Source organism: Pleuronectes platessa, chromosome 24 (genome assembly GCF_947347685.1).
Source record: "Pleuronectes platessa chromosome 24, fPlePla1.1, whole genome shotgun sequence".
In the NCBI taxonomy this organism is placed as follows: Eukaryota; Metazoa; Chordata; class Actinopteri; order Pleuronectiformes; family Pleuronectidae; genus Pleuronectes; species Pleuronectes platessa.
Window position 1 is genome coordinate 5,261,051 of NC_070649.1, and position 27,574 is coordinate 5,288,624.

The window sequence follows — 27,574 nt, forward strand, 5'->3', positions numbered from 1 at the left end:
TAAGGAGCTTTTAAACACACACACATGCACACCTTTTCACGCGGTTTATTTGCTGTCAGGTTGCCGGTAACACACCAGACATCGTCATAACCCCATCGACTTGTCAGGGGATATAAAACGAATGTGAATAATTGGATTACATCTCTGCAGCACAGATATAGCAGCGTATGTAAAATGCTACAGCTATGTGGGTCCTAATGGTTGCCGGGTGTAGGTTATCTCCTCAAATTAACCTGTGTGTGTCAGGTCACTGGTGCTGTGCTGCAGTCTGACCTATGAAGCTGAAGGCCACCGAGGTCTGTTGACATGTTCCCTGGCACTGCATTTGTGTGTGTGTGCGTGTGTGGGTGCATGTGCGTCTGTTTTTTTTCCGAACGGTAAGTTCTTCTTATGTTACCGCCACTTGTCCCTCATCTTTACTTGCGGGGGAACATCTGATCGCCTCAGGTCGTTCCAGGGCTTCTATTCCTGGGTGCACGTCAGCTGTCACAAACACAAGCGACCAAACAGCATCAGCAGCCAGAGCTTGTTTTTGTAATGTTAGGTTTCCCACAGACATCACTTCCTAAAGATGTGGTTATTATGAACTTATTTCAACTTCAGAGCAGAATATCAGTTTGAAATGTATAAAATTTTTATAATTTTGTACGCAAGTCCTTGAGTCTATGGTAAAGTACTTATTTCTTTCATACAGGAAACTGGTTTAACTGTTGACGCGTCTTAACATCGCTTTTCGGTTGGTATGTTCGATACTCTCGCTCTCACAATTTTGCTTTTTTCATGGCGGTAAAAAATGTTAAATTAGTTTAACACTTTTGAAAGCCTTCCAAATTACAACAAGGTCACTTCACACCAGTCCCCATATGCTGCCAATGAGACGACTGCATCCAAGAGCGACCTATTATTTTCCAAGCTGAGCGCGGAAAAGAAAACAAGAAAAAAGAAAAAAGGCGACAGTGACAATGATAAATAGCCAAAGAAACTGGAGCAGAACACGGTAACTGTGAGGAGTTTGTCTTTTTTAAGTCTACACTGTAGCTGCTGTGAACGTATACAGCAGTGCAGTTTGTTTAAAGTGTATTTCAAGGTTGTGACAAAAGACAGGCTTCATTCACTCTTCTTAATTCTGATGCAGAGCGTTTTGTTATATTTAGAGCGTGAAAGGTGGGGGCTGCAGGTGGACGTCATCGAGTTGTGACCCAGTCCCTCCCCACAGACACGGCAAGCTTTCCAGACTGTGTAAAAGCCCTCCGCATTACAAGTTGCACGTCCTCTATTATTTATTTGTTGCTATAAAAACAAGTTAGGGTGTTACAGTAGCAGCTTATTGACTTAACTCATGGTTACTGGTTGAGTTGACATTCCCAGCTCCTCCCTAAACAGAACCACAGCAATTATGGTTAATCATTATAGTAAATTTAAATTTTAAATTCTGACCAGTAGTAAACTACAAAATGCGACCTCCACCATCACCAGGAAGAACCAGACTTACAGTTAAGTTGGTTCATGTTTACTACTTTCATGCTAATTAAATTAGTAGTAGCTAATGTGCTGTTAAATGTTTTGAGATTTGTAGATTTATAATTACAATTTTTTAAATAATTAAATCACGATCATAGTTTATCAATGCATTTTATATAGTTTATATGATTTCTTCAATTTAACAAAAGAGTATGTTGAGCTCCGAATAAATGATTTTATTCCCTCTTCTAATTGAAATGCAAGAAAAAAACAATTATAATCTTATTAAATTAAATAAGACATTTATGATAAATTGCTTATGGCTCTAGTTTCTTTGTCAAAATCCGAAGTTTGCTTGCCGCAAAATAAATCACACTCGCTGGACTCATATTTGCGATCATGATGTTTTTATGTTTATATCAGCGAGAGCACTTGCAAAGAGTGGACTCAAACCAGCTCATTGGAAACATGGCACTTAATAAATCACAGTTTGTACAAGTGAAATAGGGTAATCAACCTTTTTTACGACAGGGTGTTGCAATTGGAGGAAACAGTGCAACACTAGCCAGGACTGTAGGGAGTAAGGATTTAGATAAATTGATGATATCCCTTTGTTCTTCTTCTTCTTCTGTATTACAGAACTGCATCCCCCAAAACACACCTACTGGGTTTTGTGCATGTGACCTTTTGTGTGGCGTACAAAGGTTACTCCTGATAGTGTCTGTTGTCTGCTGTCGCTGTGTAAGTCAGTCGGCTAATTTGTTAAACGCACGGACAGATCTCTATCTGCAGCCTCTCTCCCTCCCCCTACCCGCAGGCCGGCAACAGAACGGGAATACAGGATTCTCTGTACTTTTTTAAACTCCGACTCGCCTCCTCTCCCTCACAAAGACTCTCCTCGTGATAGCTAAGAGAATGGATGCTTTATTACGCATTAGGAAATGTGTTTCGCACCACAGCAGGCCCAGTTCCACCCAATTACGCCTGGATCATCTCCCTGGGTCTCCTCGTCTGATGAGGCTGTCATGCCAGGGGTGTGTGCGCTGCCAGGCGTGACCCAGGTTCCTTGGGTAAACATGTGAAAGTTATTGCGGAGTAGAGGTGAAACTCTGTTATTGCACCAGATCAGTGTTAAATTTAACTCCTGTGGTTGTTTTCATACTGAGTTGGACGACAGGGGGGTTCTTATTGAACTCATTTAGCTAAATCTCTAGTTTGCAGACCACCGCAGACTGTGAAACTCAGCTTTATTTTGAACGTTTGCAACCAAGTGGAACCACATGATCGGTTGGATTTTTGGCCAATGATTAACCAAGTGTTTGTGCTGCATCTTTAAACAAGATCTTTCAGATGAGATTATGCAAATAAGAGGTGTTCCTGACTGGCCAACTCTTCGCACTCATCTTCTGCAACACAGCTTTTAAAAGGTGTTATTAGTTTGAAACACAATGCAGCAGGTCGACTCAGGTGAGGCTACAGCTGTCGTCGCTTGTGGCAAGAGACGGGAGATAAGCGGCTCGTATATTTTTGGGTATAAATTGCATTTGAGAGTGTAATTCAGTTATTGGTCCTGTGTGCATCCATCCTTACTGATGAGTCCTGGCGAAGCACCCAAGGCCTTTCAGATTCCTGATAAGGATAAGGGATGGGTGTAGTGGGATGGCAAACGGCCAAACAGTCACTTACAAAATTTGCATTCAACAAATGAGCGGATAACAACTGGAATACCGGGTTTTTGCTTTTTCTGTTAGCATGCTTTGAAACAGACGATCATTCCCTGTCTAGTCTACTGTCTCGATCACAAAGCCCACAGCATTTCTATAGTCATGTCTACAAGGTTATTTTTTGCCGTCCTGCCCTACTCTGACGCCTTTAGAAATATTGTCTCTGTGATACATTTGTCATCTCTCAAAATAGGCCGGGCTGCTTCATGTGCGTCCAGATAAAGCTATAGTCCCATTTGGCTGTTGGTAAACATGATGAAGCTTTGCGAGTATTTTCACGGAGAGGTGTTTTATTTCTTGAATTAGGAAAAAACAAATGTGAGCAGACAGATTTGGCGGCGGCATTACATGGCATTTGAAAGTCTGGCTGCAGATTGTATAATTGTTTAAACTGTCGCGTTATTGATAATCTGATAGATCATGTGAAGATATAGTTAATCATAGATAATCAATACAGGCAGCCTTCAGCCTCCAGCAGGGACACAGATAAAGTTTTAAATGTCTTACATCCACCATGACATAGTGATGGTAGAGATGTGATGAGGAGGGGGCTGTAGGAAATTAGCGAGAATACCTAAGGTAATGGGCTAACTGCAATCATGCTGGTCATGTGATGATGTCACACTGGCCATGCCTCTGACAGAAGCCTTTTGTTAACACATCTCTCCTCTCCTGCTTTTTGCTCGAGCTGGCTGGGTTATATTTCATCCCGGCTCCTGCGAGAGCCTCCTCGTGTCCAGAGCGTTTGTCTCAATTTATGTTCTTGACTGTTTGTCAGTGCAAAATATGACATAACAAGTGTAGGCTGTGAGCAGAAAACACTAAAAGAGAGGCAGCTCATGAGGAGATTGATATCTAAATGGCTGTTTTACTACACCGCAGAAACATAATCTCACGTGGTAGCGTTTTAGTTTTTTAAGCTACTTTCAGGTGTGTGTTGTGGTTTCTCATTTGTGTCACAGATTCTGTGCAGACCCCCCCTTTAGTTGAGGTAAGAACATCTTAATCCGGACCCTGCTTCACGAGAGCTTCCGTTTTTGGGGTCGTGGGATGGCTGACACCGGTAAATAAAGACGCGAGGGAACAGGGAAAGAAGGGAAGGTGGTAATATTTGATGAAAGGGGGGAGAAGGAGTGATTCAGCCAGAAGGAGTTAAGAAATAAAGGCGGCAGCGAGAGGGTGTGACAGGTCTAGCCAAGCAGAGAGTCGGAGGAGCTTTCAAACTATTTGTAAACTAATTGCCAACGACTGTGTTTAGTGGGGAAGTGTCTGTGACCTTGAGTTAATCTGTTGCTCCACAGCCACCAGTCCCGACAGACACCACACATTGATATTCCAATAGACAGATACCGAAGATGGTTTTTTTTATATTTAGAGATTCCTCTAATTTGATTATAACTTTCTCCCTCTTGGATTCTTTTGCATTTACAATGTTTTGCCTCTTTAGGAAGCCTTAGCGAACGTGAACTTTATGCCCATGGCCTCTGCCATCCCCCCCTCCACCCTTGTTTTAAAAGATGGGCTCGGCTGCATTCCTCGGCGTAATCCTCGCGAACTGGGCCACACCCTGGGCAGAGCAAGCGTGGAGGGGAATGTATGCGGCGCAGCAGGAGCTGGTGTTTCCCCCAGGGTCATTCACACAGACACAATGAGGCACTGACTTGAGCTTAGCGTTCGGGCCACAGTGGATGAAGCATGCTTTGATAACCCCCTAGGAGACCCCCACCGTGTCCATTCCTTAAACAAGCCTCCGCGTAAACAGACATACGCACACTCCCTTGTTCTCTTCCCACTGCAAACGGGGGAGAGAACGATCCGTGTGATTTCACCCCCTGCAGCAAACATCCCCAAACTAACTGATCTGAAAATAGGTCCAAGCGCAGGAACAGAGAAGAGAAGGAGGAAGTTGGATCCGCTCCCTGTTTGAGTGTCATGACCCAGGCATGGTTAGTCAGTCACTGGAAATGTTTCATATCAATAACAGAAAAGCCCAGAACCTCTTTTCAGCGAATAGACCAGTGTGTTTTGCAGTTGTAGAAGGTGGAAATAAACCGCACCTAGTTCTTATTTATTCTTTTTTATTAGCCTTAACACTTTGACTGGTCCTGTGTTGTCATATCAGGATTGTGGTCGAAGCACAGCTCAAAGATATCAGTTTTCCAACAGCCTCTACATTCTCTGTCTCCCCGCGTCGGGGAATTTGCATGTTACTGTTGTCATTTTGTATAAATTCAAATTGATTGCACTTACAAGGGTTATTGATGTTACTGCGGACTGCACTGTGCTGCAAAAGTTTATACCGTGGGGTTGGGGTTTTAATTGGGCCACTGCTCTGACCCACATCTGTATCAGTGTGTGTGTGTGAGTTGTGTAGTTTGAAGGCAGGATTGTGTCTAATATCAAGTGACAATGCTCCAGGCATCAGAAAGAGGAGAATAAGCAGCATTTACCTTTATTGACCCAAAAAATGAGGCATGAATTTCAGAGAATATATAGAAATACATCACTTCTGATGATATTAATAATATCAAGTCAAAACATGGGTTTAGTTACATTAGACACATTAGTTTTATGTTGGAATTAAAGAATGTATCCTGATGGAAAATGGGATTCGTTGCAGTGGTGCTGGATCAGCAGGGTAATGCCATCCGGACCATAGACTCTATATAAAGAAGGACAATGCGTGTCCACTTCCTGAAACTGTCCAGAAATTAAGCCAAAATATTCCGGATACAAACGCTGACATCTTGTGCATTTGGAGCCAGAAGTATTGTATCCAGCACATTAAATCTTTTTGTATGTGTAAGTTCCCCTCATCACATTGTATGGTCACGATAACGTCATTTCATTATCTTACATCCTGTGCAAAATGTGTTTACAATGTGCGGTTGCACCTTGGGATTTCCTCTATCTGCCTGTAGGGGGTTGTTGTTTGCATGATAGTGTTCAAATGGATCAAAAATAAAAACTATAATAGCGAGAACAACTGTTCTTTTTGGAGCAGAAAACCAAGGCCTCTGTCCTCTGTACTTTTACCATTATGGTTTATTGGACTTTTAGCTTAGATTGTACATAGTTTATTGATTTGAAGCATTTGAAGATATTCCCAAAATACCAATGTTAGCCCAGACGTACCATTGCCTACATTTTTGCCACAGAGTTCAATGGGTTAATAGAAAACTACAGTCCTTTCAAGTCAGAATAGAACAGTGTTCCTCATGACGGAGGGACGGAGCAATGAAAAACCGGCCCATCTGCTGCACCAGTGTCTCACCTGGTCTCAATCTACCCACTAGGTCTGAGTCATCCTTTTCCTCCATCTCGCTCTGCTCTGCTGCCCACAGCGCTGATAAAGTACAGGATTCACTGCATTCTCCCCCCCCCCCCCCCCCCCCCCCACCTCTCTGTAAAAAGAATGAAAAAAAAATACTGTGAGTTTAATCAGTTCTGCAAAATCAATGGCATCCGAACATTTTGGTCATTTCAAAGCCAGCTGGACCCGGACCCCCTTTCCTGCTGCAGCAGCCTCTGCCGCCATGAGCGCCTCTGCAGTGAAGCTGAAGGCAGATCTCTGGCGGCTCGCTGGGCGCCTGACCTTTAGTATTGGTCTCATTAATTATTGATATGCAGTTTCATCATCACTCATCAGAGACAGACTGAGGTTGTTCTGCTCTGATTTCTTTTGAGAGAAGCATTTATTTGTATGTTTGCTAAAAGCCACCGTACATTTAAGAAAGTGCGTTCCTTGTATTCCCAGTACACAAGCATGTGGCATTTGCAGTGGCCCCGTATTAAACACAGAAATTGATAGTTGCTCGGGAAATGTGTTGACTGCACCCCCAGGCTTCCTTTTATTCTCCTCTGATTATAAAATGGACAAACTTGCAAAGACACATAGCCCCAGTTGCTCCACAATTCCCATCTGACCACCCCCAGCGCACACACACACACAAACGCACACGCGCACACACACCTAGGGAGCTACAAACAGTTAGATAGACAGGCCCAGCTGTCTCCCAGGGGCCAGCCTTTATAATGAGACAGAGATCTTCTTAATTGGCTTCATCTAATGAGGCAACAGAAATGCAATCTTTAGGGGCCTTACACCAGAATGGGTTCCCTTCACTTCTTTTTGCCGAGTTGACTATTGGTCTGTGTCAAACAGGCTGTTGTGAACCAGGCCTAGCATGACATCCCGGTCCCATGTGGGAATGTGTCAGAGCAGAAAACATACAAGACTGTGCTCCTTATCTTACACCCGGCACAAAGTGTCATTGCTACTTTTCAGGCCAGCGCGGTTGTCATTTTGTTGTTGTACAAATATCAAATACACTCATCTTAAGGCCCATGGGTGTGTAGGTGTTATGCCGCCTCCACACTAATGCAAATATTTGATGAAGATTTTCACCAATGCTTTCCAAAGTGCAGTTAATCAAATGCTTCGCTTGCTGAATACAACAAAAACATTGGCGCCTATACGCTGGCTTTTCTTTGTTTGGTTCACAGTGTCTACCTCGCCCAATAGTTTTCTTCTCTGGTATTAAAACCACAAAACACACCCATTCTTGATTTAGAGACAATTTCAAACCATTATGAATCCCTAAACGCACATGGACCATGTGCTTAGATCTCTCAGCATCAAAATGATTTTGACTCACATGGGCTCACCTCCTTAATAACTCTTTCTTTCTCCTCGGAGTGTTCTTACTCATATCCTATTCAGTTTTGACGAGTGGCAGTGATGGACTGTGCTGAAGCAGTGGAACCTGCCATGATTTCTCGTAAAACGCTCCCTATGCTGCACCACAGATAGCGATGAGCTGAGAGGAGAGCAACATCTCAAATCACACATCACTTAGGAGCTGCTGTTTTCTTCCAGTGCACTAACTTTAAATTCTGATCTACACCCTCGCCACAAACATAAGGAAGAAAAACTCATTTTACCTCATTATATTATGGATCGAATCGCTGGTGAGATGAGGTAGGCGTGTGCTTCTGTCTTGTTTAAAATGGCTGGTTAACCGAAACAATATTGCTGTTGCATTCATTGCCATGAGGTTATAGCAGGGAATTTATTCCACTTTACCGTCTTCAAAAACATCAGGCCTAATAGGCCGGAGTGTTGCAGCTCCAAATTGGAGTAATTTGATAGAACTTGGCTGGATGAAAGTCTCGGAGTCGGTGTAAAAGGCTCTTGTATTAGTGAATGAAAGGCTCGCAGCTGTCTAGTTAGAGGGAGGGCTGGGTACTGGAGTAAATGTTTTCATACCAACACGCCCTCCGCTAATTCCTACTCTGGTTCTTAAGTGATGCTCTATCGGTGCCTCTCTCTGTTTGGCTGAGCCCAGTATGAATTCCCACAACAACAATAAGACTTCATGTCTATTAGGAAAAGGATACTCTGTGTCTCCGTTCAACGGAAATAACCATGTTGTACTCACAGAGTTTTATTCTGAGATCAGGGAACATTGTGACCGAAGGTGTTTTCCTAAAGAATTTGGTCTGGGCATTTTTGTTGAGTTTCCCTTTCTCATGTGAGGAATGCAGTTGGGTATTTTCTGTGTCAGACGCGTTCACAACAAAAGGAAACTGTCAGGGACAGTCCGGCGAGGCAGGTGGTACCAGGGTAGAGCATGCAGGAGGAAGCACACAACCTATTTAATCTGCTGTGGAAATCACCTGTTTTAGTTTTTCAGTGTTTTATCAACACTGGCGGCGGCCAAATGCCCTCAAAACTAATTTCAATGTTTTACAGCATCTTTATACGTATGACACCTCTTTTTCATCCTAAGATGTTCGAAATGTCATCAACAGGCCCACTTGCTCTTTGTGTATTTTCAGGAAAAATGTCCAGACTTCAATGTATGTCGGAAGGCAGCTTGAGAGTAAAAATACGAGCTGGCAAAGCTGCAGGAGCCTGCATGGGACTGTGTACTATTCTGGTGCAGATAGTTTTATAATACCCCCGTCCAGGCTCAAGGTATTATTATGTCACACCTTCCCCCCTTTCCCCAACCACACAGGGTGGCCATACCATAAAGGTCAAGTTTAGGTCATGGCTGCATATCTCTGACAGTGTCTGTGTGTGTGTGTGTGTGTGTGTGTGTGTGTTTGGGTCGACGGAGAGGGTGCCATGCAAAGTTCATGGACAAAAGTGAGATGACCAATTTCACACCCAGCAGATGCCTGCACCAGTGACCCACAGAGACAGGTGGGGGACACTAATTGACAGGGTGCACCCTCACAGAAAGGGAGAACCCATGGCGGGTGAGGGAATGAGGAGGTCTTGAGGGAAGGGAGGATGATAGAAGTGGTACCAGTATAAATTGGCACCGCATTTAGCTGTAGCAAACCATTGAAAGGATCAGCTGCAGGAAGAGCGTCAGGTTTAAAGATGGGATAGTCTTGGACACTAGACACAAGCAGATGTTGCCTCTGAAAAGTTAAATCTCAACATTGAACCTCTTTTTAACTCACTGGCTCCACGGAACCAAGTCTCACCTCAAAGAAAACAGGAAAAGGCACAGGGTGATGACACGAGTGAATAGTGTGTCAATATGTTTACCTGCATCAGACGATTTAAAGAAAAAACCCACCCTGCAGCTCAAAGGCTGCTTCAGTCACTGTACCATAGTTTATTGATCTCGTCTCTTCGACCAAAGGGCACTTACTACTTTAACCAAGCATAAGCGATCTCTCCACCTCATGAGGAATGTTTTCATCATCTCCGTGTGGGCGAAGAGCCTCTTCGGCCCACAGGAAGAAGCATCCTCAGGGACCTCATCATCATACGGTGAATGGTCACCTTATTTCCCTTTGGTTGCACTAGTGCAGTCAGTGCCCTTTCTAAATATGCACGATTTGGGCTGTTTGGTCGGCCTGTGGTTTTGCTGGTTGCTGGATGTAAGAACGTATACGCCCAAGTCAGCTACTGAGGATGTTTTCCAGAGTTTCTCCTGCCAGCCCCTAGAAAAACTCCAGATAAGGTAGGAGATAATCCAGAGGATTCACAGTGAACGAGTGGCCGTGTTGACGATGTATCCAATACCGTGGATACATTTACTGTAATACAAATACCATACACGTCTGCAGACTAAGACCAAGATGATTGGATTGGAGAGCTTATGGTGATAAGGGCCGACACATGGTGTTGATGTGCTGTAAACAAAGAAACACGTGATTTCCTAAGCACAATTTATACTTAACGTTCTTAATTTGTCCATTGGATAAATTATTAGATAGATTGAATTGATTAAATTTTTTTGTACAATTATGTAATTTCTTAGTTTTTAACTCTTGTTTCCTTTCCATTAATACAATATTGCTGGGACATATTTTAGTTTGATCAATCTTTAACTTTGAATCGCTGCATGATTCCTTTCTCTCACTATTTACACAGGGGTATGAATATCTGCGCGGCCTTTTCGAGACAATGATGAAAGATACGCGATAAGAAGCCTAACTGTAAATTCTGACTTTGAGTAACCGTGCTCCAGATTCTCTGTCGTTTTAATTATAAACCTGTACCTCTCAACTTTTTTCTTTTTTTCATTTTGTCAGCAACCAAAGCTTTAATCTCCAAACTGGAGAGTAAGCAGCCATACAACATTTCTGCCCTTATCTGCTGAGTGTGTTAGAAGGGGGCTTTGATGAATAGATCTGCCCGCTCCCTTCCATCTCATTATCCGCCTTTATCTGTTTTATGGATTTACACAACTCCTCAACACGCTCTGACACGCGGTCAATACTGTCAGTGGCGGAAAGAAGACGTAGGCTAGCCTTTTTGTTTTTACCTCTCCTGCATTGTTTGTTGAACGTCTCTCCTCAGCATTTGTCGTGGATCAGAGTTATTTTTGGAGCAGCTTTGATCCTTAGAGAGCGATTGAAAACGAGTTATCTGTTAGCAAATGTAAAATTAGAAAATTTAAATAAGGCCCAGTGGCTTCCTGCTGTTTCCTCTTGGGGCTTTGACACAGTTCCTCTCAAACTAGGGCATCAACATCATCTAACCCTATTCAATGAAGTCTTCCCTCTGTTCAAAGCTAGTCGAAGCTGGTTATGATATAGGACTGCTGTCATACCAGTGCAAAGCTGACAAGATCCGTCTTCTCAGCGCAGGGAAGTGACAGCCTGTCACAAGCTGGCTAATGCCTCATATGACTCACCTATCAACAGACTGAGAGCTGGCACTGTCATAGCTGAGCCTTTCTTCTGGGTGTGTATTTGTAGAAGTGTGGGAACATGAGACAGCGCCTCACTTGAATGCACTGTGTGTGGCATGAGTGTTTAAGTTGCACCTTTCAGCATGCCTGTATCCCTCTATGTGTGTGTTTGTGTGTGCACAGATTAGACGAGCTCTGGAGGGTGGGTTTCATGTCTCAGCAGGTCACAGATGATCAGATTAACTGAAGCTGGGCTGGATTAGCAGCAGGGACCTGGGCGCTGCAGGTGCCGCCGCAGCCGGACTTTGGCCATCACCTCCCCGATTCAAAAAAACATCCACAGCAATAAAAAACATTCCCAGTCCAGTGTGGATCATTATCACAGCCATCATATAAACGCTGATGACCTTAAGTGGCGGTTGGTACGTTTTTAAATTGCATTTTTTCTTCTTCTGCATAAAACGCATGAAAGCTCCATTGTCAAAATCTGTCAGCTGCTGTGACAGATGAACAAAGCGTTTTATCATAACCTGCACAAAGCATTTATCACAGCTCTGAAAAAACTATTTTCGATATCCTGCGGTTAATGTAGATGCACTTACACAGCGTTTATAGCTTTCATTTATAGGTGAATTTTAATGGCATGAATGTTAATGACTTTATGGTTGAGCTTATTTAGAATGGCCTTTTGCCCACTCCGGTGCTTCCCATTAACTGTGGTCGTTTCACAACAAACCCCAAAAACCTTCTGCTGGACTTTTAAATGATCAGATTACGTAGAAGTAAATTGCTTGAGATACTTGGGTGCGGACTCATGATCATTTGTTACACGTCTTAAGTGACGGCACTGGGAGTATTTTTTTTGTGCAATTTGCAACCTCAGGGAGAAAGATTCCTGCGATCTAGGAGTCCCAGGACAAACGATCAAAGAATAAAAACAGTTTTATCTCACATTTATCCCACTCTCCACCCTGTGTGTGTGTGTTTGTGTTTGTCTGTGTTCCAATCTTTCCTCCTCTCTCTCCTTGGGTAATCTCAGGCGTGTCAGCTGCAGTACTACTCCTCTATCTGTGGGATTACAGCTGGTGAAACAAAGGCACTTAATTACTGCTGAGGCAACACAGTCTTACGTGTGTCTGAGTGTGTGTGCGTGTGTGTGTGTGTTGTCCAAATTACCTGGTCTATGTCCTTTAAACTGATGGTATTGCCTTTTTTGTGATTTAAATATACCTGATCACAATATAAACGAAGCTGACCATCCTCCGCAGTTTTTACATTTACAGTACATGCCCCGCCTTTACCCACTGCTCTCCATTGATTCCTGTTCTCCATTACCAGCCCAAATGTTAGCAAAAAGCCTGAGGCTATCATTTCAAAATGGATTTTGTGTTTCCCGGTGTCCTGGAGCCTTGCTCCTTCAAACAGATCCATTAGTCCAAACGGATCCATTAGAGCCCAAAAAACAAAACAGGATCCGTAAGAGGGAGCACTCTCTGTGTTTGAGGATGAAGGGAAGCCCTGTCCATGTGCATCCATTGCATTGGTATTCTACCGGGTGCTGGGATCACTGGGTCTGCTTTTTCTTTGAGCACCGGAGTGCCGGTCCAGTCGGCGTCTTATACCCGGGGGCTCTCACCGGAGTGGTGTCCTTATGACCTGTTATAGCCTGACCCATAACAGGCTGTCAGCTCCTCTTTCCCCGTTTACTCCGGTTCTATCGGAGTAAGCTGAGAAAGTACAGAAGGAAATGACTGACATTATGAAAAGAAGACAAATTCTTTTAAAATATTGATATAAAGTGCAACAAATATGGGATTGAAATGTGGCGGTAGGGTCCTGGTACTGATGATTCCAGGATGCAGGCCAAGAAACACAGGACACCCAGGTAAAGGATGAGCATATTTCTCAAAAAACTGAAGTTCACCTCCCATTAATGGCAGGATGTAAAAGGTCACACACTGCAAAGACAAGGCAGTTTGGGAGATATGAGGGAAAGATAAGAGGAACAAGTGCCCGCCTGTCCACCCCTCCCTCCCTCACTCCCCCCCCCTTCCTCACTCCCTCCCTCCCTTCCTCCGTCTTTGCCGGTCAGCGGGGATACAACAGGTTCTTCGGTTATGCTCTAAGGGGATTACACATATCACAGGCTTCATGTCAGGGAAATTAGTGTCAGTTTCTCAAAGCGGCCCTCCTCCTCTCAAGCACGGAAGGACAATCGGATAAACGAGGGGAGGAAGACTTTACTACAGTTTCTCTGCACGGTACGGCCATCCAAACACCACATGCTGTGGGAGATTTCCAAATGTGAGCACTAAAGACCTGCCTATGTGGGTAGTTTACTGTGTTTATGCTGCATTTTCCTCTAGAATTAGCTTGATTTGCCTGGAGATTAAGACCTGAATCCCATTTCTCCAGCCACTTCACTGTGTCATGCTGACTCTTTCATGATCTTTCTGCCTGATTGTTACTTCCGGATTGCAGTCTGCCAATACCGCCCGACACACTGTCACCAATCACGTCACCAAGCGCTACGCCAGCATTAAGAAAACATCACCGGGGCTCAGTTAGACGAGAGCCCACCGAGGTTTTCTGTGCAGCTGAAGAAAACGGGGCTTAATGGACAAACACACGCACATCGCAGATTCCCTTGATTCAGGCGCTACATAATTCAGAAATATTGTTTGTTGGGTTGAAGTGTTGACATGGGGAGAGGAAGGCAGTGACTCATTTTGAGTGTATCCATCTTCGACAGGGGAGCATGGCGGCAATAGCTTCCCCATTAAAGGAGATTGGAACCACAGGGGTATAATTTGAAAAGCAGGTTTCCAGTAGCCTTTACGAGAACATTTACAGCTCCTCTGTCAACTGCAGCCTATAGGCAGCCCCCCTCGGTCTCCAGCGGGTCTGAGCATAGAGCAGCCATTGAGGGCGAAATGCAAATGTTACAGTGGTGAACGGGGATGGGGGGGGCACAACTGAAGCGCTATTCTGCCGGTGGGGGTGGAAGACTGGCTCTCTGTGTCCGTGCCACCCACGGACACACAACAGTCATCGCTCTGACCATTCAGCCCGGTTGGTGAAGGAGGGGGGCTGCATGAATCTTGGGCAGGGGATGCTAATGCTAGTTATACACGGGCCATTCGGGACTGTGTTCGCCATGAATTTATTTGATTTTAACGGAGGATGGGGCTAATTATGTCTCCAGGACTCAGGCCCAGTAGGGGCTGTATTACGTCAGCCACGGAGGCTATGTTCTCACCCCTGTCTGTTTTTTGGCTCTGGACTTTGGGCCTAGGCGGAGGTTTGTGCTCCACTGGGTGCAATTCTAGTTTAATAATCACTCTTTTTGTTAGTGTATTGACTCTCTCGCTGTAATTGCACCGGTAATTGGTAATCAGGTTTCTCACGGGCCACGGCTGACTCACAAGTTAGTCAGATGCTCCATGTTCGTCTGTGTATGAACATATTCACTCTTATAATGACTTCCAGAAAACCCGGGCATGCCGAGCAGCCACTGTCAACAGTATTAGACAAGAACAGAGTTAGAACAAAGAAGTGGGTCACTGGGAGTTCAAGATGCACACAGTCAAAAGATGTATACCCCTCAAGTGTTTTTCTGTCGTGGCCCTGCTCCCTGTTTCCTGTGAGTGTTGCGGTTCGAGAAACGCAGCGTCCTCAACAGCAACCTCTCACTGTGTGTGGGTGATTGTTTTGTGTGTTTGTGTGTGTGTGTTTGTGTTCTCATGCAAATGTTTGCCTTGTTTTGTCTCTTGCCTTTTTTGCTTAAGTTTTGCCAATTGAACACTGTGTGCCTGTGTCTGATTCGGAGCGTGATCGGTGGAACGCTGGGAAAAATAAACGTTTGTCTCCATGCATGACAAACTGTGTAACAGATGAGTGCAAATGCTTTTCTTAGGTGGTCTCATGAATCTATTGTCTCCTATCTGTTTATATAGTGCTCTATTTTCAATAATTGTCCTTGAAATACTTTATTTCTTCTGCCATCTTGTCGAGGTCTCCCTAGAATAATACATTTTAAATTACAGAGACTTCCAGGTTTATAAATATAAAACAGTTAAGGTGAATTTATTTTGTTTAAACTGTAGATAAATTATGTTAATCTACAGTATATTATAAGAAAACTACAGATTAATACAGTCGATATTAACTTGACTGAAGTAGGATTTGTTATTGGTTTCTTTTCTCATTGCCACAAGAGGATTTTGTCTTTCTCGTTTCCCCCTGTTGAGTCAAATTCAACGTCACGAATGCGTCAGAAACTTTAATGTGCAAACATTGAAATTCAAGCGTCTTTAACAGGTTTTTTGATGAGTGGAAAAGGGCCAATATACAGGCGTGTGACTAAACTACTGTAGAAGATCGGTTCCCTGGTTAGAAACAGAGCCAGTTTCCTTCTGTAGCGGAATTATTGAAGCAGTATTCCTGTCACTTTTAGATTATGATGATGTGTTTTCCATGCTTGCAGCCTCCTACTATCCTCGAACCTCTGGACCCAGTTTTATTACAGTTGAGGTTTATGGTACCCATCATCACCCTGTGTGAGGAGGTGGGTCAAATCTCTCTCTAGCAGAGGACTGACAGGCATCGTGCCGTTTTTTTTACAAACCCTGATTGCCAAATTATGATCATACATATCTCTTGGCTAGGTCACATGATTGGCTGATATTCCAGGTACCTTAAGCCTGCATTTGGAAAGATCGCATTTGCTGAACAGGACAGGACACAGAACAGGATAAATGGATTTCTGCTCCTTGACATTGTTATTATGTTTTTAATAATTTATTTTGCCCACTCAGGTCTCTCTTGAAAATGAGATCTCTATCTCAGAGGGACTCGTCTAAATAAATAACGGTTAATAATAATAATACATTCAAGTCACTAAACGGTAAAACATTTTTGCCAAATTAAGGCAATTTTAATGTTATAGACAACCAAATGCAAAAGTATTGATCAAATAACTAAAATGATTTAATGATTTTGAGAATATTTGTTAATCATTTTCTTTTCATCAGCTATTATTAATGTTCATAAATCAGCAGTGTCAATATCCGTTTTGGACAATATGAAGGAATCAAAATAAAAGCTCCAGAGCAGTTTAAGAAAAAAGAAAACACTTTAACAATGGCACAGAAAAGATTAAGGGGATTATCCCTCATAAAACATTTCTAGATGAAGAACTAGAATAACTAAAAACAATTAGAGAAATCTTAGAGAGTGAGAGTTTTATCCTAATCTGTTTGTAAAAGTATCTGCCTTTATCCCCTCCAACCCTGATGTGAAACACATTTTTATAGACATTACTGCCATATGGAGACTTGGCAAACAATAAGTAGGATCCCGTTGGCGATGGCTGTGTGGATATAACGAACGTGCCAGGAGTAATGTCTCAATTTATAATCTCTTGGTCAGAGGATATGTGTCAAGTGAAAACAACTGATAATTAATGTTTGATCTCCTGTTGTCTGTTTTTCAAAGAGATAATAATCCAATCTGAATCAAAGCAGTTATTAGCAGTATCCCGACGTGCGTATCGCAGCATGTCCTACACACAAGTGCAAAACAGCAACGTTCAACGAGCGGCTGCTGAGCGACGCAGCTGAAAGGTATAATTTCACCGTGTAGCTATGGCTACACACCGGTGGCTGGAGGGTGAATCACTGACGTGCCTTGGTGCTTTCAAAGATCCTTTTCATAGACGGTCCTGCTCCGAGGCAATGCCCGCAATGAATGGATTCCTGCTCCGCTCCAAGTGGGTGGCTTAAACAGAGGGCACACTGCACTCACTCTGTGCGTCTGTGTCTGCAGTGCTGACAGTACTGTGCCATCATCTGGTTCCTCAGGCACACATGTTGCTTTTCAACGCCGTCACTGTTGCGTCGGCGGTCCACTTCACTGCTTCAGCCATGAGTCATAAGCACTCCTCTCCTCTTTTTTCCCCCAATTTATGTGATGCTGTGTCGCCTCTCCCTCAAAGATTACCTCATTTTATGTGCTCCGAATCCACAAGTGTTGCAGGGACACGTTCTCCCGAACCGCAGCCTGGACCCTCGATTAGATTAGAATTAATTGTAACAGCCGTGCACGGTACCTATAAATTAACACTTCCCTGACTTCCATGAATGCATCATTACTTGCGTGTGTGAGGTTGTATTTTTTATCACCATTGTTGCTTGATCACAGCCTGGAACGTCTTCTTCAGGAGAGGATTATCCCAGAATAAAGCTTTGGACTACCTGACCTCGTATCTTGACTCTGAAGGAAAGCTGAGATTCTTCAAATGAACAGATCACCCCTTTTGTGTGGAGATCAGCCATTTAACGTGCTTTAGCTATATTTATAGAAAATCTATATCCTCTCTATCCTCGGAGACTTCCTTGAGTCTGAGATAGTAACAGACACTGTGAAAGTGTCTGTTACTATGTTTAAATGTAAAATATCAAGTCTCAATTACATTTCAAGGATTTAATAACATTGTCGTAGGAATTATTGCCACATTTTTTATATATATATATATATATATATATAACGGCCTATATATAGTGGCAATATAAATTGGCAATTTATAATGGCATCAGCATCAGTTGGACTCACAGCTCTTTCTGTTGGACTTCAGCATGAGCAAACAAAGAGTAATATGTTATAATGAAAAAACAGGGGGGAGCACGTTTTCTTCTTTTTCATCAGTCCACACATATATGACTATAAGACCTTCGGAGGAAATTAAGTCTGCACCAAAATGATTAATGTTTTAATAATTGATTTATTTTCCCACTGTTTTTAAATCGCGGTCGCATTTCCATTAGAGCCTTGACGGCTCCGACAGGCGAGTCATTTATGTGCTTCTTCCATCTCACCGAACCGGACAAAAAGAGGGAGGGTTGAAGACAAATCAAACCTGATTCATGAGACCACCAAGCACAATGCCCTGATAGATTATGACTCCATCCGGGAGAAAAGGCCTCTCAAACTAAGTCTGACAGGATGAAAGAGGAAGGGTTTTTTTGTCTTTACGAGTCAGAGCCCTGTGCTTTTCAAACACTGCATTACAAAACACTCTCCAGAGTCGCCTCACCACCATTTACCTCATCACTTTAAATGGGGAGTAATGATGAGCAATTGGCGAAAAGCACGTGTCACTCACAGACGGACGGATGAGCCGAATATGCAGCGATGTAATGGCTTCACTCAAAGTCGGCGTAATGTGAAAGCGGAGAAGGGTTTTGGGCCGTCGTCTATATTTGTGATCTCCACGCTGGTGACGCTCGCCGCCGCCCCGCTGGCTCCCTCTGGGATGCCGTCCAGGTCACAGCTTCAGCATCAGCTCCCTCTCTCTCTCTCTCTCACACACACACACACAATCACACCCTCCCACACACACAATCACACCCTCCCACACAGTTTATCCTACCCACACACACACACACAGCTACACCTGCCCACGCAATCTCTCCCTCTCTCATGTACACACACACACACACACACACACGCACAAACCCACCTTTTGTCAGCGCATGAAGCCCTAATTAGTTTTGTCACCTCTGAGGCTTTTCAGTTGTGGGTTTCTGTGCTAGCGTTATTACTCCGCTCTGGACATGGCTTAGCAGATCTGTTTGTGTGCGGCAGGGTGTGTATCTGCGGGCATGTATGCCTGCGCCACGCTGCGTGGGCGACGCTCTGTGCGATCGGTGCGATTTAGTATGCATATGTGTGGGCAGGTGTGATTTTGTGCATGTGAACTGTGAAGGGGTGGGGGGGGGGGGGAGGGGAAAGGATTGGCTTACTGCAGCGTTAACACAAGGGTGTGGAGGTCAGCGCTGTCTGACTCGTGACTCTCATCATTACCGAGCCGCCCCGGGGTCTCTGTGAATGTCAAGCCCCGTTATCTGATACCGGTGTAGCCAGGGTTTTGTGTCTCACAAGACAAACACCCCTAATTCCCTGCAATATCTCTGTGTGTCTATTCACAACAATTGCAAAGAGGCTCATGTAGCGTCTGTGGAATTAATAATCCTTCGTGGCAGCTTTAAATCAGTTAGGAGTGGTGAGTGTGGAGTGTCTTTAATATCTGTCAGGGAGAAAAGGATTGCGAGGTTTTATTCGTTTTTCATTTGATGAGTCTTGAAGATTATTGGTTATTTACACTGGCAGCCGGCCTTGTACCTTGAGCTGCGCTTGATTAAAAAACCTTCCACCCCGTTTGCCTGCAGGTCCAATATGGAGTCGAACAGGTTAAGTAGCTGCTTCAAATCCATATCGTGCCTGTAATCATTTATATCGTGACCCCATGGGACGTGTTCCAGTTCAGTGCCATACTAAGAATAGTTTTAGAATAAGGATAAGGTATTGTCTTATAGATTCTTATTCGACAGACTCCCTGGCTAGAGGCAGGATGTTCTTCGGACGCGATATCTCAGGAACGACTGGGGGGGACAACTGGTGCAAAAATGCATATTTGAATTTGGTGCTGAGAGGTCACAAGAACACTGTGACCTCCCCAAAAACTGTTTCTTGGCCCTATACCTCAAGAACTCATATGTAACTTTTGAGAAAACACACTTACCTTACCTGTGTTTTTATTGAATTCCTGGACTTTTCCACTTAATACACCATGAACTGAACAAACCAAACATCGATACCAAAGCCCAGATTATTTCCCTTGGTAAAGAGATGAAGAAATGCATCACAAAAAACTGAATAAAACAGGATAGAAATTAAATTGAATTAAATTCTATAATAGGTAGGAAATGCAGTTACTTTGCACAATACCATGACCCTGAGCTGACACACTCTAATTGAATCGGTGGTTATTAATGTTGATTAATGACACCAATCATTTCTCGCGTCGTACCAGCCTCTCCTGGACTGGCAGAACAGGAAACAAGCATAGGGCTACTTTTAAGTTCATCAGGAAGCAAAGTACAGCGAGTCATCTGACTGCTGCCTCTCTTATGACTCTCTTAATCTTTATATTGATCGATGTGTCCTCCGGCTCTATTTGAGCCTGGCGTCTCTTGTTTCATTGTCAGTTTTTCCAAACCCTGCACCATCCAGCTGAAATTCCACATCCTGTCAGATTTGATTCAGTTGTCTGCACCCACTGGACTGCTGCAGTTTATGAGACACAATCTGCGTTCAGACGAGCACTGACGTCAAGACATTTTTGTGATCTCTGCCGCAAAATGTACACGTCTCTACGCAGGTGCCCCCCCTCGCCTAAATGTTCCAGACCTTTTCTCTGACCACTTCCAGCTGCGTTCTTCACATGTGAAAGACAAACTCTAGAAAACATCCGGATCCAATTTGTCTGAGAAAAAAAAAAGACTGAAAATGGCTGTTGAGAGGTCATGTTTCCCTATTTCCTTGTACGACTCTGCTAATCAGGCCACTGTGCTGTAGGTCTTCAGTGTCACAAGGGGTGGGGGGGGGGGGGGGGGTTAAGGGGAGTCTGACTGATTCTAATTTGGCTTCACTTCCCTTTCACAGTCATAAAGACGCGCAGTGTGTCCTCTCCTTCTCTCTTCTCGACCTTTTCTCCTCATCTCCCCTTTCCCCTCTGCACTAATTCATATCACTCCACACTGCCCACACCTTTTCCACCGCTCTTCTCCTCGCCTCCATTCTCCTACTATTGTATTCTTTGTCGCTCCCTCCTGAGCTCTCCTCTCTCCTCCACCCACCGTCCTCACAGCTCGCGCTGCAGCCAGGATCCATCCTGCATCATTGTGTTTGTCATTATGAGCCTCTGTAATTGCCTCCGTCCGCCAGGGTCTTAGTAAATCTCCCCCCCACCAAACCTGCATTTGCATCTCCTCGGAGAATACGCAGAATAAGCCATGATGGTTGTGCCCTAGCTTTTGTCTACTATTACCCTCCTCCTCTCCAGGAGTGTGTGTGTGTGTGTGTGTGCCTTGTCAGTGTGTCCATGTTGCAGCCAGGACCAGAACAAGCTAGCAAGTCAGAGACTGATAATGATCTTTCATAACAATGTTTCCACTCATGCCGAGAGCTACCTGCGTCCCCCACGACGGGCACGAGTGTTCCTCAATGCACAGCTCTCATCATTTTATATGTTTCACACTCTCCGAGCATGAATATGTATGCTGCCTTCCAGCACTTGATGTTCTGGAGTCTGTGATCAAAATCAATGCCCACGTATCTGCCACGTCCTCGGGCAGACACGCAACCTGTTCACAGTTCAGCTTTATAAGGAGAAGATGGCCCCTCGTCAGTGCACTGTGTTGAACAGAGGCTTCAGCTTTTCAGAGAAGATTGTTAATGACCTCTCTCTGTCTCTCTCTCTCTCTCTCTCTCTCTCTCTCTCTCTCTCTCTCTCTCTCTCTCTCTCTCTCTCTCTCTCTCTCTCCTCCTGTTGCTCGCCCAGGGCCGCTGCACGCGAGAGAACTGCAAATACCTCCACCCGCCCGCTCACCTGAAGACCCAGCTGGAGATCAACGGGCGCAACAACCTGATCCAGCAGAAGACGGCGGCTGCCATGTTGGCTCAGCAGATGCAGTTCATGATCCCCGGCACCACCATGCATCCTGTGGTTAGTCAAGGCCCTCGTTGCCTTGGGAATTGTGACAGCATGACTCACTGTGAAAATAGTACTGTTGTTTTGCTTAACCGTAAAAAAAAAGACAAATTCATCTTCGTTCGTTGTAATAACTGCATAATTGCATATCAAGCTGCAACAGCTCAAGTGAATTCAATATTTTGTATTAATTGTATTTTCATTTGTATTCTGACTTTTCAAATTTTGTTTTTCAACCACCAGGGGGTTGATCAAGATGCTTTGGCGTCACTTTTGAGGAGCAGTCATGTCGACCATCTTTATTTACAGTCAATGGTACAAGCAGATTCACTGAGAAACTATGACAAATCTTTTACACTACATCAAAACAGCCTTGTGTTTTCCCTCCTCCCCAATTGGCCTGCACTCCAAATTTGAGGAAGATCATGAGTTTGTGGTCGGGATGCCCTTGAGCAAACCACGACAAATTCCCACCTGCTCTCTGGGGGTTTACTCAAGAGTCAGCGGTAGATGGTGGTTGCACTGGGCAGATGCCAGGTGTGAAAGTGTTTCACTGCATCAACGCAGGTCTGGGCGTAGCTGAAAAAGAACATGCACGCTCAGCAGAAATCTGCCCAGGATACATAGAGGTTAAAAAAAACACCTCTTCTCTTGTTTCTACCCTGATTTCTCTCTCTCTCTCTCTCTCTCTCTCTCTCTCTCTCTCTCTCTCTCTCTCTCTCTCTCTCTCTCCACATCTTTCTCTACCTGTCACACTCTCTCCCTCTCATGTTTCTCTGCACTCCCGAAGCTGCACCATCGTTTCTTTCAAGTCTCTAGTGTCTTCTTCTTCTAACTTCTCTCCCTCCACTTCCTTTCTTTCCCCCTCCACTTCCTACTCCTCCTCCTTACATCCAGCATTCTCTACCACTTCAGTAACTTCTGTATTGATGATTTTTGAAAGGAGTCTAAGGTTTTAAGAACAGCCGTGATAGTGTTTGTTCTTTCTCTCTGTCCGCAGCAGGCGTTTCCTGTCAACCAGGGCCTGGGCTCCAGTGGGGGTTTGAGCTACGCACCCTACCTGACTCCCATGTCCCACAGCATGGGCCTGGTGCCCACAGACATCCTGCCCAACAGCCAAGTCATCGTCCCCGGCAGCCCGCCCGTCTCCGGCGGCTCCTCCTCAAACCAGAAACTGCTGCGCACCGACAAGCTGGAGGTGACCATCCTAAGGGTTAGGGGGTTAGGGGTCTCTTTGGGATGTGAAGTGAAATTATGGTAACAACTTAAAACCCAATTTAAAAGGTTCAGTCGCATTGAGTTTGACAGAAGAACTGAAGTAAAAGAAATGTATGTGTAACCAGCGTAACATTGTCTCTACATTGTGCTTTCCTCTGTTGTGTGTTATATTTCTCACTTCTGATGCATTGGTGACACTGATCATGACTCACTGGGAGAAAATAACAACAGAGAGGCAAACACCGCATTGTCACCTTGTCACAAGCAAGTAATTAAAGACTCGTTCATTTAGAATTTTCTTGGAACAAGCCCCAATAAGCAAATTCAGGCTTGAAAAACCGGAAAGTCTCACATCATGCAACTTCTTGTGTCACAGTCTCTCAAGGAGGGGGAGTTAATTACCTTATAGTCGATACTTTGCATTATCATGTGATTATTTTATCCCTCACGGAAATAATTAAGGGCTGGGTCAGAAATTTGAAGCCAAATATCAATAGTGTGTGTTTACAGTGATTTCGACCATCTCCATCCTCCCTCTGGCAAACTGTTCTGAATGGGAGTCGCTCTGTGATTGTTAAAGTGCACACGGAGGCGGTTATTTTTTTTTTCTCCTCCACTTCATTTATAAAGATAAACAATAATCTTCCTAAGACCTGGAGGTGATGCGTGTGGGTGTGTCTGTATGTGTTTTTCTCTGGGAGTGCTATCACTTAGCAACTGAGTGAAGTTGGCTCTAATGAAACAGTATCCCTCTGAGACACTCATGCACTCCCACACAGAGTGTGTCTGTGTGTGTATGTGTGTGTTTGTGTGAGTCAGTCCCAAAGTGCAAGTCTAAAGCAGATCCCCCTGTGATTTGTTCAGGCTTGTGAACAGTTGATCTGACTGGTTCCGCATTTCCACTATCGTTTTACACTCGTTACAGTTTTTTGTTTTTTTCATATTATAATATAATTTTGCTGCTCGTTGTTTCCTGATGTTTTGAAAGCTCAAGCATTCACAGATTTTATGTTTCTCCTTATGTTTCTTTGTTTCCTCTTTTTGCATCTGCGTGCTTGTGTGTGTGTGTGTGTGTGTGTGTGTGTCCGTGTGTGTTTATTTGTGTGTGTGTATTCGTCCACCTGACTCTCCCGCTCCCAGGTGTGCCGCGAGTTCCAGAGGGGCAACTGCGCCCGTGGCGAGACCGACTGCCGCTTCGCTCACCCGAGCGACAGCCCCATGATCGACACCAGCGACAACACGGTCACCGTCTGCATGGACTACATCAAGAGCCGCTGCTCTCGCGAGAAGTGCAAGTACTTCCACCCCCCGGCCCACCTGCAGGCCAAGATAAAGGCCGCCCAACACCAGGCCAACCAGACGGCTGTGGCCGCGCAAGCCGCAGCCACAGCTGCAGCCATGGTGAGAGCACAGCACACACAGCTTACTCAATGTACTCAGTGCGTACGCAGATGTAGAGACGGAAAAACACACACTTATCCCTGTTGTAAGAAAGTAAATCTCACAAAGGTTTCTGCTTACATACATATAGAGCAAGAGCTTCTTAGGTCTGAATGGGACAATAGGCCATTTTATAGCACCTATACAATTTACCTTCAACCTTCCAGTGAGAGCTTAGCCTTTTGTTATAGTATCGTGGGAGGCTTTTATAGAGCGTCAAATAAATGTTACTATTGGAGGTTTTACTGAAGTGCAGAAGCAGGCAAACACGACATGTCTCGGTATTTTTAACACTTTGAATAAAATGCATACTAGCACAGGGGTTCTGCTACAAAGCTGCTGTACCTAGATGGATCTACGTGACTGATGATACACTGCAGTTAAAATTCACTAATACACATTACATCATGACAAACCATCCTGGGAGCCACAAAATGTAAAAACAGGCTGTTCACGATGACACCCACAGCAACATAAAATGTGGAGCGCTGCTTTATTACTGTTAAAAAACATACCCATCCCCGCTGGTTTATTCGAGTGCACTCCAGTGTTCAATCCACTAACAATAGTGATCCCAAAGTGAGGCCTTTGTCCACAGTAAACAGGGTTTTAGTGAGACCCTAAACGCATCAGTATAATGCTGTAAGAACAATCTGTTATTATCTCACCGCAGTACGCTTTTTCTATTTTCAAATGCCCTTGGTTCATACAGAGACAATGTGCTGGCTCACCCCCTCAACCATGCCGCCCCCCCCCCCCCCCCCCCCACCCCCCTGCTCTCAATGATAAATGCGGCTCTCTGCAGATCAGTGCAAATTGAATCAGGGATGGATGAGGATGTAGCATCACGGGCGAGGAGGGGGGGAGGAGGAGATGTTACCCTCCTCTGCCTTTTAGTCGGAGAAAAAAAAAAAAATTCCCCAATAGGCAGAGGGAGAGACAGACTGGTAGAGACAGACAGACGGAGATGTGCAGGCCGACAGGTGGCGGGAAGTGTTTGGCAGTGGGTCCCGTCTGCGCCCCGCCTTCCCTCAGGCTTCTCTTTTCCGATTGGGTCCTCTGGCTGCTGCTGCACTCGCCCACCTTGTACTGCGCCACTCGTTTCCTCCATGGCATGGGCATGCTTTTTTTGCGCGTTGCAAATAACGCTCTCATTGGCTGGCTCCATCGCTGCTTGCTCTCCCTGTCTTCTCTCCATAAGCCCTCAGTGTGGATGATGAGGTGTCCTCCAGTGCAGGTTAGTTTCGTTTATGCACAACACTTATAAATGAGAAAGGCCAAAGCCCAACTGTCTCCTTAAAGCAGGAGCACATTGAATACACTCCTGGATATTAGTCCTCCAAAAATGCCTGACTAATTTTCATAAAGATTATTGAATGATTCACTTGGAAATCAGTGAAAAATCTCACAATCTTTCAAGGTTAAATGAAAAGTGGAACAAAAATCCCTGATCCATCCCCTGATTCAGATTCACTGATCCAATCAGTTCTTCCGTGACCCAAACCGCATCCTTCCACCAAGTTCCGTGATAATCCGTTCTTTAGTTTTTGCGTAATCCTGCTAACTAACAAACAACTAACAAGAAAGGCCCAACATTCACCTTATGAACCAGATTTTGATTCACTGGAATTGCACAAATCAGTCCCCTAAACATGCCAGATTTCTCTCATCAAGATCCATGGTTTAGTCTCTTGGGAAAACGCCCTTCCACCAAATTTCATGGTAATCCAGTCTGTAATTTTTGCGTAATCCTTCTAAATTACAGACGAAACAAACACAGATGAAACCACAACCTCCCTGGCGGAGGTAATAAAGGGGCCAAGCCACTGTAACCTGGTGTTTACCTGTCAGCACCTTTAGCTTAACAACTTTTCCATCAGGTTCACAATGCACCATCCGAGATCTAGTTTTTGTCGCTAGCGTGTTTTCCCCTTAATCCCGAGCTTCACGCTCCTCCTGGTTCGCTCACATTTCCCCAGTTTATCAACTTTATGACCCAGCTCCCAATTTACCCTCAGCAGTCACAAGCCGAGCTGGAGGTGAGGAGGGGTTAACCTCGGGACAGCGAGTTGTTTAGTCAGCGCCTTTAATCCAATTTTCCTTTAGCTCTTAGCCTAAAGCTGGAGAACTTTTATTGAACCATAAAACCTGTATTGCTGCACTGCTGCAAATAGGTAACATCATTATCCATGATTCACTTTTTTTTAATCTAAAGCAAATAGGGTAAAGTGCAGCGTAGATGAGGTTTGCACATTAAACGATAGAGTTACAGTGAGAGTGTCCTGTTATTGAGATTATGTTGTTTTTACTGTGCCACATTCTGTGTTGCTTGCCATGCTGTGACCTCCTTCCTCATTGCAAGGCGAATGCGGCCATCTCTTCGCTTTCATGTCCCTTTTTATTAGACCATCCTCCATTTTAACTAACCACATTGTTTAAGTCTGTTAACACCACCGGTCATGCATCACTCTTTAATAGGACGTATGTTGTTCTACATAAGGAAAACGAGAGGCCTGTGCATGCAAGTGCTGTGACCATCACATCCACGTCATCTTTTTTTTCTCTCTCTCAGCAGTGACGTCGATTCTAAGGTCGTTTTAAAATAAGTTAAATGTAGAGATAACTTGAAATAATACGTCATTAAGCCGCCTTTAAATTTACACTAATTCTGTAAAATAATACGTTTTTAGGAGGAATGTAAGAATAAACAGAGCTCCACATTGTTACTGTAACCTCACATTGTGTCACGTCCCCCAAGTTCATCGCTCACACTAACTTAGATTTAACTACACATGAACTGACACCACTAGCAGAAAGATAGTTAAGCTACTTTTGTTCTTTACTGCACCTCCTCAGCCTCGGATTATCTGTACGTAATAATCTGATCGCACAATCGTGTCCAGATGTAGCTGCCAGGCTGAGGCTAGTAATTTGAGGGGCTCACTCACATCCCAGTCGGGTCCTGGGACATTTTCTCAGACCCGCCAAAAAAGCACCTCACACCATCAAGCAGAGAA

The 27,574-nt window shown here is 44.3% G+C and overlaps 1 protein-coding gene across 8 annotated transcripts in view; it reads left to right on the forward strand.

The window, feature by feature from the left end:
* The window catches only part of mbnl2 (muscleblind-like splicing regulator 2), a 48,917-nt gene that overhangs the window by 10,616 nt on the left and 10,727 nt on the right, over window positions 1–27,574 (forward strand). For 7 of the 8 annotated variants that reach the window (XM_053416885.1, XM_053416891.1, XM_053416887.1 and 4 more), the window contains exons 3-6: window positions 21,750–21,914; window positions 22,143–22,214; window positions 22,900–23,097; window positions 24,258–24,518. In XM_053416885.1, coding sequence (XP_053272860.1) covers window positions 21,750–21,914; window positions 22,143–22,214; window positions 22,900–23,097; window positions 24,258–24,518 — 696 coding nt within the window. The remainder of the gene's footprint in view (window positions 1–21,749; window positions 21,915–22,142; window positions 22,215–22,899; window positions 23,098–24,257; window positions 24,519–27,574) is intronic. The other variant, XM_053416886.1, reaches the window with a different exon arrangement.